At 42.7% G+C, this 15261-nt stretch overlaps 1 protein-coding gene across 1 annotated transcript in view; it reads right to left on the bottom strand.

Annotated features, from left to right (window-relative positions):
* The window catches only part of SLC4A11 (solute carrier family 4 member 11), a 75820-nt gene that overhangs the window by 32768 nt on the left and 27791 nt on the right, over positions 1–15261 (bottom strand). The window contains exons 5-7 of the mRNA XM_074147453.1: positions 14698–14779; positions 6052–6175; positions 2646–2852 (exon numbers count right to left, since the gene is read on the bottom strand). Coding sequence (XP_074003554.1) covers positions 2646–2852; positions 6052–6175; positions 14698–14779 — 413 coding nt within the window. The remainder of the gene's footprint in view (positions 1–2645; positions 2853–6051; positions 6176–14697; positions 14780–15261) is intronic.

Raw genomic sequence — 15261 nt, 5'->3', positions numbered from 1 at the left:
TCTCCTTCAGTGGGTCACCTTTGACTGACCTATTGGATTTTCACTTCTGCTCACAGTGACACCTCTCATACAGCCCTATTGTCTTTTTGATTTAAGATCCTTGGTACTAGGCAGCTTTATTCAGAAAGCCTTTCTTTCCCAAAGCTACAACCCCCACCAGGCTCAAGGCTATTAGCTTTTAGGAACCACAGCTCAGGGACCCCAGCACCAAATCCTCCTTCAGTCTCCTATTCTCCTCTCCTGCAAGTCCTTCCAGTGCTTTGCCTGTGTTGCTCCTAATACAGAAGGGGGAAAAGAGCAGCAAAAGGAGCATAGTTTGTGAATTTTCCACTTTCCATTTTACAAATCCCTCCAAGGCTCTTGCCGTAAACAACCATTGTTTGGGTTAGAGGCTAAATCAGTACTATGAGTTACACAGCCAAACAGAAGATAAACTGCTTCAACAACACCAACCCTTTCTCAGTCCTCCCTATAAAGTACTGAGGGGGCTGCACAACTGTTTTACACAGACTAGGGTGACACACTATCCTCCCTCTTGCTGAGCCAACATAGCCCAGCCCTCTCAGCAAAACAGGTATCAAACAGACACAAAAATCACAGCCAGAAAGCATCACAATTGTTAGGGGCTCCTCCATGACCAAAATCACAATTAGATGCCTCAGTAAACAAGAGGATTTCAAGCTGACTTAATTATGACTGAGTATGTAGCCCTGCCTAAATAATCCTACAGGATGAGCCAAAGCAAACTGACTGTGCTGTAGGCACAGCATGGTATGCAACTGTCATGTTCAGTATTTTAGCAGAGGTAAAAACAAGCACTTGCAAAAATTCCACTCATACACAGAGTATTTGTGGCCCATTTCTCTCCCATCATGGCAGGACCAAGGGAAGAAGGGAGGCAGGAGGCATATTTTTAAGCTACCAAGAGACTCTACCCTCCTGGCCCTTTCTGAGGGTTCACTTGTAATAATACAGCTCTGGATTAGGGTATTTAGGGTATTTATTTCACTGGGGGTGGTTCACAGGTTGAAATTACACCCCTGGTCTCATATGAATTTGTGCTTGGATTAAATACTTCCTTTCTAGAAGGCTATAGCACAGGGTAGGCAGAGGGGGAAAAGATGCTGCTGGAGATGGCTCTCAGGAACTGAGGAATGCAGGCTATGCTCTCAAATCAACCTCACTTCTCCAGGCAAATCTTTGCTTGCCAGGAAAAGAAATCTCCATCCCAGTTCTCAAGGTCTATGTTGGCAAGGTGGGGGTGAGGGACAGCTTCTTCCAAGAGACACGAGAAAGCAGTGTTACTACTACACAGGCTGCATCTCCTGAGAGCTGAAGGATAAGACATTTTAAAAACAACCATTTACCAAATTGAGACCAAGAATGGTCAATGCCAAGAGCAAGCACTAGAGAACAAGTGTCACTACCTACATCGCTGGCTCAGAGCCATCAAAAATCTGCCTGGCCAAAACTGCTTGCCCAGCAAGACAAGTAGGAATCACCACTTCTCAGGGCAAATACCTACAAGCTCAGTGTTGTAATTCAGCCCTCCTTGCTCACCAAACCACAGTGCAGAAAATCCTCTACAGACATTTTAAAAGGGTTAGTTTTGCAGAAGGCCATCAGAGATTTCAACTTCTCTACCAAAAACCCCTTCAAAATCAAGTGCAAAAAATACTTTACCTAAATTACATTACTGCAAGTACTCCAAATACCACCATTCTGAATGGCCTAGGTTTGAAGAGGGCTTCAGGGCTTGTTCTGCAAACTTAAGAGCAGGTATGGGGCCTAGCAAAGTTCAAAGCACTACCTATAAGCAAGGGGATTCTGCAGGAAAAACACGAGCTTTGCTCATTTCCAGATGTGCAGATCAAAACCCTTAAGTCTATTCCAGGGAAAAGAAAAAAGTGATAAGTTCACCAGCTTCTGCACTGTATGCAACCCAAAGCTTTAAGGTTATTTGTAATTCAGGGACAGGAGCAGCAAGCTGGAGATGACAGTTTGTTTTTCAGGTACACTGTCTGGTTGAATGAATTTCTGAACGGAAGAGCAAAGTGATGACCAATACACAGGAAATTCCAGAAAAGAAAGCTGAATTACAGCATTTCCCTCGAACTTTAGAGCACAAAGCAACTAACATTTTACAGAGCTACAGATCAAACAGTGAGAAGTCAGGCCAAATACTGACAGGCAACTTTTAAGTGAAATTACTGTGCAGGGATGGCCAAGAAGTCTTTTGGCTGCAGGAAAGACAAGCAGCAACTTCTTCAGAGACTTATGATTGTAAGGATTAAGTACCCTGGACTGACAACGCACAGTGATCCATTAATCCCGCCCTTGACTAAGCATCTGGAATCAAACTCCTGTAACCATTTCAACCCCCTAATGCTCTGCATCCCTTCAGCACCTGCTTCTTTGAAGTAGTGGTTTGGGTTTTTTTTTTTTTTAGATTTACAGTAGAAGCTGAGGAAGGTGGACATACACACAGAGCCATCTGTAGAAACCTCAGTACTGAGAGCTTGCTAGGAGAGCCCAATGGATGCAAGCAGCACAAGCGTTTCATCTCCTTACCCAAAAATCCTTGGAATTATGCATTTGGACCCCACAGAAGCAGGAGCATGACAGGAGATTTTGGCCAGCCTTACCTTGAGTGGCTTATGACCGTGCGACTTGTGCCCATCACTCATTGCTGAAGGTCTCTGATTCACCACTGTCAACAAGTGGCGTTGGTGGACTAAGGCTTCCTTGAACTCCTCTTCAGTTTTGGTTTCTAAGAGTTTCTGTCGAAAGGTTATATCTGAAAACATTGTGGCAAAGGTCCTGCCCACTTCTGTGGCTGTTTTGGTACTTTTCTGAGCAGAAAAAAGAGACAGAAAAAAAAGCCTTGTAAAACTATTTCCTTTCACTTCCAAAAGGTAAACCCACTGATTTTCCCTGTTGGACACCATCTGAAGAGCAAGCTGCCTGGCTTCCAAGACCCCAGAGACATCCAATGGAGAAAGGTACATGTGGAAGCTGCTACAGACAAACACCCCACCCACTGCAGGATCCTGTGAAGGCATCTACAGGCCCTGACCAGAAGCAATGATCAGTCTTACTCGATCAACTTCCCAGGATTTGAGCCAAAGCTGAATCATGCTGAGCATGCATTTTATCTCCAGTCTCCCTCCAGCTGCTAAAACTAAACAAATGAGCCTTTGCTATCCTACAGAATCTCAGCAATACTGCTGCTGAGGTGGAAAGATGCTACAGTCAAGGTTGCTGCAGGTAGAAGTGCCCTGATGTCTTTTCTGAAATACTGAGATTATTGTGCACATCTGCTTCATCAGCTTCCTATTTTCTGGGCATTAAAACTCAATTTGGTTGGCCTCTCTGGGGTAACTCTGGCAGCACAAGTGAAGATTTAGAGCTCTCGGATAAAGTAACTACTGGCAAGGAGGAAAGCATAGGAAAGAAGCAGCTGAGCACGCACAAAATCAGCACTGTCTATCTTCACCAAATACCTGGAAGGGACAGAAGACTCACAAACATGGAAAAGGAACAAGTGCCTATTTGCAGCCTTTAACATTTCTGTGAACCGCAGTCATTATCTTTAAGGGTCCAGCTTCAACAGTATCCAAGCTCACTTTCCTATTGCTCTAAGCACCTTGGATATTAAATACAAAGGGAACAGTAAAGTAGATTGAGCTCCCCATCCCTGCACAAACCCACCAAGTCCAAGCTCTGCAAACCCTGATCTTCTCAACTGCTTGTACCACTTTGGTCAGGACAGATAAGATACTTGCTAAAGTAAAGTTATGCAGAGTAATAGCTCATTAAGAGCTCCTTTTGATGCAAAGTTTTAACCACCCAGCCCTAGCTACACTCAGCACTCATCATGCAGCAACTGCTAGAGACACCCAAACAACCACCCTCCTTTGGACAGCCTCCAAGCTGCTCACATTACTGTGAAGTAGTAGCAAGCATACATGATTGATCTGAATTAGTTCTCATGATTCAAAACAAAGCATATGAACAATTTCTTCATGAACACAAAAAATAATTCAGAGCTGCTTCATGAAGAGGCATGGACACATGGGTGGCACCACGCTAGGCCCAAAAGGATCACTAGCACTGTATTTGCTCCATAACTCACACTGCCCTGCCTCCGCCTCCCCTCCATCACCCTCTGTCACAGGGAATGTCCCTTCAGACATGCTTGCTAGGACACATTCAATTTAAGTTTCTAGGAAAAAATTTGGATTTAAGTGAAGATAACCTGCTCTGGTAGTTGCTTTTACAATTTGCAAACTTTGTCCTTTCAGATGGAACCAGCCTGGATTTGTCATCACAGGGGAGGCTCCTCCTTTCACCGCTAAGAAGCGGTGGTCCTTGGGCTGGATGCTGCAAGGGCTTACTTCAAGCTGCCCAACGCTGCTCCCTTAGCAAAAAACCAAGTTTTTTCCATCCTCCATATTAGAGAAGGCCAAGGAACTGGATTCCTCTGCACAACAGATGCCCATTTTCTGGGCTTCCCCTCCTCAGCAAAGCTCATTTAATCTGTTACTGTCAGCAGGTTAATTATTTTAACTGCTGTACCAGAAATGCGTACTTAGAGCTGGCTAGATAAACTCATTTAAAATAAAAAGCATATTGGCAACTGCAGCTCTGCTTGGCCTCCACTCCCTTTCCTTAATTTGATGCTGTCCATTGGAATTGCAAACTTTCAGGATACAAGCGGATGCAGAGCTGTTCGCTGGGTGCTTTGTACGTAGTTGACGAGATAAGCAAACGGCCATACAATGAAAGAGATCAATGCAATTGCGTGCAGGTTCAGTTGTTTGCCTGCTGCTTTTCATAAGACATTTCAATATGTTTTCAGCCTGTTGGGTTTGAGATCTATGCCAAAAGCATTGAACTGCTCAGTTGGGAAAGCTCTGCCAGAAATCCTGGGAAATAAGGAAACACCAGTATTTCCATTTAAACAAGGGTGGTGGTGGTGGTGGAGGGGAGGGAGGAGACAGACCAGACTAGAAGGTCCCAAGGTCACACAGATAGCATTGAAGAAGAGGAAATTGAATCAGGATATGTCCTGTTTCAGTCAAGGTCCCCAACTGCTCCAGCACCAGAAGCGCAGACCTAGTAGCCCCAAGGTGTAAACAGCCAACTTAAGTGTGAAAAGGTCTTGAGCTTTGAACTGTTCAACCATTAGCTAGAACACCACACCATCTTGATGAAGCCAGAGCTTTCTAGGAAGACAGGATGGTGATCCCAAATTGACCTTGATGCCCTCCATGATATTACAGTAAATGTGTACTACTACGTTATTTGCTGGCCTTGCCCACACCAAAGAACCAGTAAGTACACTTGAGAAAGCTTTAAACTTGCTGCTTTGAGTGCCGAAAGCTATGAAAACACATCCCAAAGGACCACAGCACAGGTTACAAGCACTCCAGGTCACACCCTACAAGCACCCCAGGTCCCAAATAGTCTTACCCATACTGCAATAGAGCTCACAGAACTACATTTTACTCTTGATTACATTAGTCCATCTACAACTGCTGCAACCACATCTGCAGTGTAACTGCCAGTCCCACCAAAAGAGTTTGCTGGGAAGCAACACAGAACTCTGCAGCGGGGCATCAGCTGTAGTCCTGCAAGACCCCTTCACAAGCAAGGCTTGTGTTCACCATGAACAGCACTCTTACCTCTAAAAATAGTAGCTAAACTGGTAGAGCTGGAGGGATGGAAATGTATGGAGTATTACATTATGGCTGCAGCTCTAGCAAAAAGCATATGGGGATGACAGACACACTTATCTGCAGCGTTCTCCTCTCAGTCAGGCTAGAGGCCATTCTCCAGTATGAGATGAAGATGCAGCTGACTAATCTATCCCTCACAGGCACTGTTAGAATAAACCATCACAACAACTTCTGGGAAGATCTCAGGCTTGTCACATTCCCTTGTGCTTTAAAAACAGTAAGTTGTCATTAACCCTAGCAGGAGACCAAAGAAAAGCAATCTTGGGAGAATCCTCTGAAGTACCACAGCAAACAAGAGCGCAATACTCACCATTTTAGGAGGAGCCAGGACTAATATCACAAATCTCACTTCACAGGAGTTTTCACCCCAATTCTGAGGCCTCTCCAGGCGGCTGATGCAAACATGACGTCGCTGAAGGGACTTTATAGTGCAACTGTCAAGGAAGATGGCATTGTTATACATGGCACTATGACACATGGCATGCTGTCTCCTGGCATGCAAGGTTTATAAACACACATTTCAACTTTGAGACACACAAAACGTTGTTGGTTGTGAAAGGGTCACTTTTTGAAGTCTTAAACAGTGACTTTAATTGGCCTTAAACCAATTCTAACTCTTTTGTAGAATTTGACATCTGTGGTTTCATTGGAAATAACTTTCAAGATTTCAAGGTGTATTCTCCCTCTTCCCTCATCTGCTTTTTAATACCCAAGATACTAAAAGATAGAGTGCAACATACCTAGTACTTGCAGTGCTACATAAGCTTCTACAAAAAAGCCCTCTTAGAAAAAAAACCCAAGACCCACATTATTGGAAAACAGTTTGCACTTCATTTCATTTCACCTGATCTCCTAAAGTGCTTTTGGAAACATTAAGGGCAGGTGCCAAACCAACATATTTCCACTTTTGCCCTGGGCAGATCTCTCTCTCTGAATGGCTTTCCCTGTTTCTCTCAGCTGTTACTTTTCCCCCTTTCTGGTACAGGTGTGTTACAGAAACCTAGCTGACCTTCTTGCTCAAGATCTACAGAAGCTGTAGCAGGCACGATTACTGGTCTGAGGGAAACCCTTGGCTGCAATCCAGCCAGCCCTGCTTAGCGTGCAATGGCTGTTTGCCTCCTGTAACAACGACCAGCCACAAGTTGTTTGAAGTAAACACAGAGATCATCTTTGGAGGCCATAAAAGACCAGGTCCATCTTTGTCCTAAGATATTTAAACAGAGCTGTGATCTGGGTCACCATTACTTTTCCTGCTGTGAAACTATGAAAAAGCAGCAAAGTGGCTTGGTGCTGTTGCAGAAGGCAGCTGACACCAGCCTGGACTGCAGCTCTCCTTGTTCCCATTAAAGGCATCTGCTACTTCTCAACTCTTCTGAAAAGCACTGGTGAGATATGTACACAGCTTTTGCCTATTGACACTGAAAGAGATATAGAAGAGTGTTTTCCTACCTCAGAGTTGGGTTTTTTTGCTCTCTTTCTGGTTCAAAGTAACTTAGACTGCTTGTTTCTCCTTTTATTCATCTAGCAAGGGCCTATCACAGTCCTCTGTGATAGGACGATTCATCTCTCCTTTAACTTCTCTTCCATAATCCTAGCCCATCTCTTTTCATTAACTGAATTCCCACACCCATGCACCCTGAAAGTCATTTCAGTAATGGCTCCTGAAGATTTTCAGCTGGAGATGTAGTAGTCAGGATCACATTACATTTTCTATGAAGTTCTTAATAACTTGCATACAAGAGTCACACCACCAAGTATTTTCTTACTGAGTTTGACTTCCTGATCACAGATTGAAAGCAGTCTACTTACACAAATTAATCTGACAAAGGCACTTGTCTGAGAGCAACCAAACAGCTTAATTAGAACAATATAGGTCATGAGCAAGATGACAGCATTTCATTTATTTCCTAACTCCCTTCCATCACAACCCCTTGTCCTTTGTCTCCTTGAATCAGCTTCAGAAGGGAGAAAGATCAAGGCAGGTCCTAAGGTTAGGAATAAACTTCTTCTGAAGTAATTGAAAAGAGCACAAGCTATCTTCTCAACTAAACCCATAGTTTGGATCTGCAACAATCCTTGTTCTTCCCTCCCATGGGATCAAATGAGCACAGACAACACTGGTTTTCACAAGCAAATCAAAGCTCTCTGTAGCAATCCTGCTATGGCTAGACAGCATACAAGCTTCCTTGCGTTACAGTTCAACAAGCCAGCAGGGAAGATACATGAGCTCCAGGCTTTATGCTAACAAGAGAACCCTCAAATGGTCCAACACCTTCAGTTCTCTCACCTTCATCCTCCTGAACTGGTCAACAACAGTGAACAGTTAATGCGCCATCAGCAAAAATGACCCTTATTTTGTGCTCTGTTCTCAGCATTTTCATACCTCAGCTGTTGAGCTCACCAAATAACTGAAAGGAGGGCTTTCTGGGCATTTGGAACACCATTTCTATTGCAGAGATGGCCAGAAGCAGGTATTGGATACCTATTGCTCACAGAGCTGTACTAACACTTTCCAGACATCATCCCTTTCCTACCATGGCAGCACCTGACCTAGCAAGAAACTACTGAAGTGCAAAGCATGGCCAGAGAAAATGTACTACAGGGCAAGGGCTGATCACACCAGCACACACCTCACAGGCTAAAGTGGGGCAGGATAGCAAGGCATGCACATGAACATAAGTTTATACATGTTGTGGAGGTATGAGCTACCAGCTACCTCTCAGCACTGCTGAGTGGCAGTACCTGCTTGCCTGCTCCCAACCTGTTTGAGTAAATCCAAGAACCAAAACTTCACAAAACCCCCAGAATTTCAGCTTACTCCTACCCAAGGCAGGAAGTCCAACGTGCTCCCCTAGCTACAATATCAGTCGTGTTGCAATATAGCAAATTATTTGGGAAAAATCTATTATATAGTGCAATAATTAGGCAAGCCATGTGGGTTCTTCTGTAGCTAGCTTTCTCCCTGAAGTGACAGGGTTATGTTTCAGCTCCAGTAACTTGTCTCTAAGGCTGTGCTTTCCAGAGATGATAGTCCTGCCAACAGTGCCAGCCCCAGGGCTACAACATTACTTAGCTCAAGAGCTTCTTGGGTATGGACAGGAAAATTTGAATATTTAGAAACCTGCTCTTTGTCACTGAATCACTTTCACATATAGAACCTTGTGTTTCCCTAAATCAGGAGTCCACTGTTTCTTTACATTGAGGGACTGGGAAAGTGTGCAACAAGATCTTGGAGCAATTAGGCAGTACTGGAAGGTTTAACAACACTGAGCACATTCACAAGACACCAAGAAAACCACTGTCATCATTAGCCATTTTTATCTGCAAATAGTTTTATCCACAGTGCTGGAGTTTGAGGCTTCTCGCACCTATGAGACAATTTCTTCCAACTCTTCTGTAAAGAGCTCTATCGATACTGACACATGCATCTGAATCCCAGTACCACACCATTAAAACTGAGCATGGATCACTGAAGACTTTCCAACCTAGCTTAAGACAGTGTATGGACACAATTTAAGTCAATACCACCTTTATAAATCAGGCTGAGTTGGTTTAGTGAGGGTAAACTAGAGTAAAACCAGATTTAAACGTATGTCACAGAGCAGGTCTGATGCACCTGCGCATTGCTGCATGGAGGGGAGAAACAGTGCCTTTGTGCAGAATGCAGCCTCATCTGCACTGAGCCTGGTCTTGCTCTGTTGTATCCATTTGTTTGGGAAAAACAGCTGGTGTCTCAGTACTTACAGCTCAAGGCCAAGTCACTTCTGCTCGTGCATCATGCAGTGTCTCAAACTTTTCTTAAAATTTAGGCTGTTATTGAGCTGACTCAAATCTTACTCCCTGGTGTAGCGCTCACAGCTCCCACTTTTGCTTTAATTTCAGAATCCAGATACAAATATAAAACAAACCAAAACTTTAGTCCCTACTAGACTTGTGCAAATATTTGTAAAGGACAAAAAAAAAGTTTTGGTTCACATGAAGAAAGCCCAAGTTATGCAAGACTTCAGGTAAAACTCGGCATCGTTCAGGCCAAGAGGAGAACCACTTTTAAAATGAAGTGACTTTTTTTTAAATAGCACTTAAGTAAATTCCCACTAAGAAAAAAATTCTGAAGGGTAAATAGCCAAAGCCCCCAAAAACCCGAGAACTAGCAAGACATTTTCAGCTGACTCTAAATCAAGTCTGGTTTGGCCAAAGTCTCCAAGTTCCCTTTTGGCTTGGGGTTTAGCTAAATTTCATTCTCCTTTGGTTTGGCCAACAAGCTGAAAAATCTATTTTCACCCAGTATTAGTCACACAAAGAAATGCTGGTCTATGATTTAATGAGATGCCAGGTTGTGTTCTCAGCAATTTTATTTTGATCCTTCAGTAATTGAGCTCATAAAAAGGGCATTTAAATTACAGCACGCATTTCTGCTTTCGCTGTCCTCCTCCTCTTTCCAGGCTGCGTATCTAGCGGCATTGAGCGTGGCACTCGGATGGTGAGAACTGGCAATGCTCCACCAAAATCACTGATACACCAAGTCACACACGCCGCTGGTCTGCCCCACGCCCAAGATGTTATCAGAGTAATAACACATTTCCAAACAAATAATAAAAAGGGTCAAACTATGGAGACCCAAGAGAAACAGAAACCCTCTTTAAATAGGGCAAGAAAGGAAGTTAATTCAGAAACAAATTATCCCCTGCAGTAAGAAAAAGTGCCCAGCAGAGGTAATCAGCTAGCCAGCCTTTTCCTGTCCCAATGCAGAATAACAATGACACTTCTTGTTCTCATCGACTGCAAATAAATCTTCCTCCATCAAGCAGCTCCAGGCACAAACTTTCAGAAACCAGAATTTGCAAGCGAGGAATGAAGCTGTGACCAGCAAGCCAGCTCACCCGTAGCTTGGCAAAGGGTTGTTTTAGCAACAAAGGCGCTCCAAGCTGAATATTGTTTTGGACTGGTAAAGGCACTTTGCAGGAATCCAGAAAGACCCATCCTCTCTAGCAGTTAGCCTCTCTAGTGAAAAGCATTTCCTACAGGTCAATGCATAAGACGGCACCTCCTCCTCCCTGTACACACACTGCAGGCACTGCAGCGAGTCATCCTTCTCTTCAACAGATCTCCTGCAGGACCGAAATTCCTAATGAAAGGTTTAAACTTAAGAACTCTCTTTTCATAACACAGCAACTGCAAGAGCTTCAGCACTCCAGCATAACCTGGGACAGCCCAACAAGGGTGGCAACGAGCACTTAAAAGAAAAATCAAACAGTTCTTTGAACACAAAGAACACTTGAGAGATGATGGTTATAAGTTTTGGAGAAGAGCCTCTTGTTTACAAGATTCCAAATCTTGTAATAATTCCTCTAAAGGATAATATTTGTTTTAAACAGTTGAACTGTTTATTTTCCCATAGCATGCCATTTTGCTCTTCGAAAGAAAGGGCACTACTCTGAGGAATACACAGTAACCAAAGCATCTCTATTTGAGATCTATTCAACAGCCAAATCAGAAGCAACGTGGCTTTTTTACAGACCCACAAGCCTCTAGACATATGCAAATCCTTAAACACAAAATAGGCTTTGCATTACTTTTGAGAGATCCATTAGTAACGTTTCACACAACCATCAGTTATACATTAAATCTGAGAAGTTGCTACTCAAACTTTACTGTATTTGAACAGCAGTCTTGCATGATATCCAAAATAACCTCACGATATACCCCTTTTTGAAAAGCCACCTGGCTTTTTCCTGAGTTAAACTCCTCCACAGGAATCATTGCAATTACACACTATATCAGAATAAGCAACTTTACAGCAACACAGAGCACACAAATCACTAAACCACTCGCTGCTTGCAGAGAGGTTTGTTTCCTCTACTTTACCTGTTAAAACAGCTTCAGCAAGCCAGTCGAATGCCCTGAAAACAAATCCTTCATCAATCCATGTGCCTTATCAATGCATCCAAAGGAAATGGCTCTTCAACTACTCAATCCCAACTATGAAGCAGCTTGCTTTTGTCTTTTCCTAAGGATTCCGCTTTGGAAGAAAGTAATTATATCTATCTTCTGGCTCCACATCCCAAGTTCTCTAATGAAACAGTCAACCAGCAGCTTCACAGTGAAGCTGCAAGAGATCTCCATACCAGTTTGTGTCTTGCTGTTCTAGCAAATGCTATGAGTAGGAGAAAGAAAGAGTTGTGTCCATGGTTTCTAAGGCATGAGATCACACCCTCAACTGAGGAAGCTAATATGTAACTCTGAAGATTTGCTTTCTAGTTAGAAAACCACCACATACACAAATACCTAGCAACCTTCATTCCTCTAGAGCTGAAGATTGCTTGTTGGTGGGGTATGAAGTACTGTGCTACTCTCAGTTACGTAGAATTTTACAGAAGGAGTCCTAAGGTTTCCATAAGCTTACGCACCCTGGTATGGCTTCAGCAAGACCTGGTTTTGGTCATTCTTGACAACTAAAAAAAGAAAAAGCCTTAAAGCCTATTGTGAAACAGAAGCCAGTTGTTTTCCTGGACTTCAGTGGAACATTCAAACTTTGAGATCTTCAACTCCCTAATAGTTTGCTGTCATGTGGCTATAGCCCAGATCCATATGGTACATCTGACTTTGCTGGCAGTTCAATAGACCTGAAACTGTCAGGAAAGCACCGATTCCAGCAGAAGCAGAATAGCTATTTCACTTTCGGTTTTTCCCACAACACTTCTCACTGAGGGTAAGTTAGATAAGAAAAAGCAGCACACTTTCCAGCACAGGACAGGGAACCAAATTTGTGTCCATTAGGAATGCTCTCCTGCAGCCAGGCTCTGCACAAGTCAGTGAAAATCCTACACAAGTTTTTTTTCTGACTCTAAGGTAATTTCAGCATTAGTATTTCCACTCAACATCAGTGCAGAAGCAGCACTACCAAAACCATATCTCTGAGCTGCCCTTCCTTATTAATGTAACCCTATCATGATACTCAAGCATATTTCACCCACTAGTTGGTTAAGGTGCACAAAAAACCAGTAGTGCTAATTTAAAATTTAGCAAAGAATATAGACTAAATGCAAGGATAAAGAACAGCAGATATCTTAAAGGTTCTTCCCTCTCATGGAGAATTTTTTCATCAACAATTTCCTTTTACTTCAGAGTTTTTGAAGCTGTTTTGCAATCTGACTTCAAGAAAAATCTAAGATCTAAAAATATGGTTCACAATCTGTTGCACAATAGCTACAGCAGAAATACAGTGCAATAATTAGATAATTATAGTTAATAACTCATCACTGCTTTCCCACCACTTTCTTCACCCTCTTTAGAGTAACAAAAGGAAGAAACAAGGAAAGTTTTGCACAAGACACCTTCTGGCTGTAAGCTTGTTTTTCAAATCAAGTCTTGTCATGGAAGCTAGTATTACTCACGTGGATGCATTTAAAGCTTTGGCACTCTTTCTACAGAAAGGCTGAACCTACCCTTTTCAGCTTCACGTATATAATAACAGCATTTGTATCATTACCTCTAGAAATGCTTTGTTATTAAATCAACACTCTCCAAAGCCCTCCACAGAGCCATGTCACATGCCACAGTAGAAAATTCCACCCTCTACCTTTCCTAGATTAGGATGTACATATTTTTATTGCTGCTGTCCTACCTATGGCATCCAAAGGGGAGAAAACTGCTCGAAAGCCCTCTTGGTTGATCAGTACAGAAAGACCATTTTACTGTATAAACTCATAACCTTCTTTGTGCAAGCTGCTTTGTGCATGCCAGGCATAAGAGTAGAGCTGACAGTAGCGCATGCAGCACAGACATTATCCGGTTAACTTCTTTCACAAAATAGTGCCCTGATATACAATAGTTACCACTATTTACTCTTTCATAAGAGATTAGAAAGGGTGGAGTTTTTTGTTGTCTGTTGGCATTTTTGTTTGGTTTGAAGTTCTTTGTGGGTTTTTGTTTTGGTGGTTTGTTTTGTTGGTTTTTTTTCCAAACCATCTATTTCCAAGACAGAATACTCTACATTTTTTTTTCCAGCCCTAAGCAGAGAGTAGGAGAAGAACTGCTAGTAGAAGGAAAACTACTGACAGTTGTCCTAGCAAACTGGTTGTGAAGGCTAGAACATGTGCATGTGCTCCCTGAGCATTTAGGCACCTATCTAACATACCCTAGTAATTTCTCTGGAAATTAATATATTTCTTGACAACTTGATTTAGAGATTGCGTATGCATAAAGCAACAGACAGAACTCAAATCGCATTGCTTTGGTTGGCTCAGTGACTCAGGTTCTGGCCTTCCTCTGTGAAGGGACAGTTTGGCTCACGCAACACACTTCAGGACAATAATCTCAAAACTCAGTTTTGGTGAAGCAGAAGCTGGGGTGAAGCCACCACGTCTCATTAATCCCAGGTGACAGTTCTTAAACATTGGAGCAGACCCTTAAGACAGTTAACAGTGTTGACAATTAATCAGTATCTGAATTAATTGTCAGACAAAGTAATCAGTGTATAAATAGTGTTGGAATTTCTGACTTCAATTTTCAGTTACAAAGTTTAGATGTTTTCATCAAAGGACCTAAGAAATCTTTTGGTACAACTTTCCAGACTTTGGCAGGCAAAATAGTCCATGAACCAGTTTCTTGTCCCTGTCAGAAGTTCCTCTCATTAACATTTCTCAGTAATTAGCGTTTTCTGGCTCAGTTTTTCTTCAAGCATTCTTAGCTTGTTAACACCAGATTTTGATAGTGTCCAAGAGCTTAATGCCCTGTAGAGACCATGGTCATCTCTGCTCAGGCTGCTGCCTGAGCATTTGCAAAGAGAAGGAGCCCAGTGCTGAGACTGAGATCCCACAGGCCAGGATGCATAGATGGAGAGGGCACCGCCATCCCGATTTACAAAGGCACATTCTGAACTATTTCTCCCAGCAGCAGGAAGAGTTATCAGTTTTGAGCAGCCAGTGCATTTTGCTCATCTAACCCAGGTACTTACATGATACAGAGCCAGGACTGCTGATACTGCACCCCTGTGACTGTCGCTGTGACACCTTGAATTGTATCTGATAAGAGGTGAACTAGGAAAAGAAGAGAAGGAAGTGTTACAGGCTGTCCACCTTCGGTTTGCAACTGCAAGTAACATTTTCTTTCAAATGGAAGTTGGGTGCTAAGACCAAGCATACTTAATTATCTGCACAGTGACTGATCCAAGGGTGGGGGAGTGACAAAAGAGAAAGATGGAAACATTTGTCCTGATGCTTTTGAATTCTGTCCTTAAACTATTTACCGTTTGGAAAGGCAGCTCTTTTCTCCTCCCAACATCAACCTACTGCAATATTAGATTATTAGATTAGCATTATTCAACACACACAGGACTGCAAGAGACGTTGCCTTCCGACTCCCCTGCCCTCTCTCCCCCTCTTCCTAATTACAGTTCTCAGATTATTTTATGGCACTGCTTGATTTTTCTTTATTGTCAGAATGCCTAAATTAAAGAGATTATATATGCGAAGCTCTAAGACAGGTAGGAAGAAGTAACCAAAGCATGAACATGCTTACT

The sequence above is a fragment of the Numenius arquata genome, chromosome 5 (genome assembly GCF_964106895.1).
Source record: "Numenius arquata chromosome 5, bNumArq3.hap1.1, whole genome shotgun sequence".
Lineage (NCBI taxonomy): Eukaryota > Metazoa > Chordata > Aves > Charadriiformes > Scolopacidae > Numenius > Numenius arquata.
The sequence above is the reverse complement of the archived record's forward strand: the minus strand, read 5'-3'. Positions and strand labels throughout refer to the sequence as shown.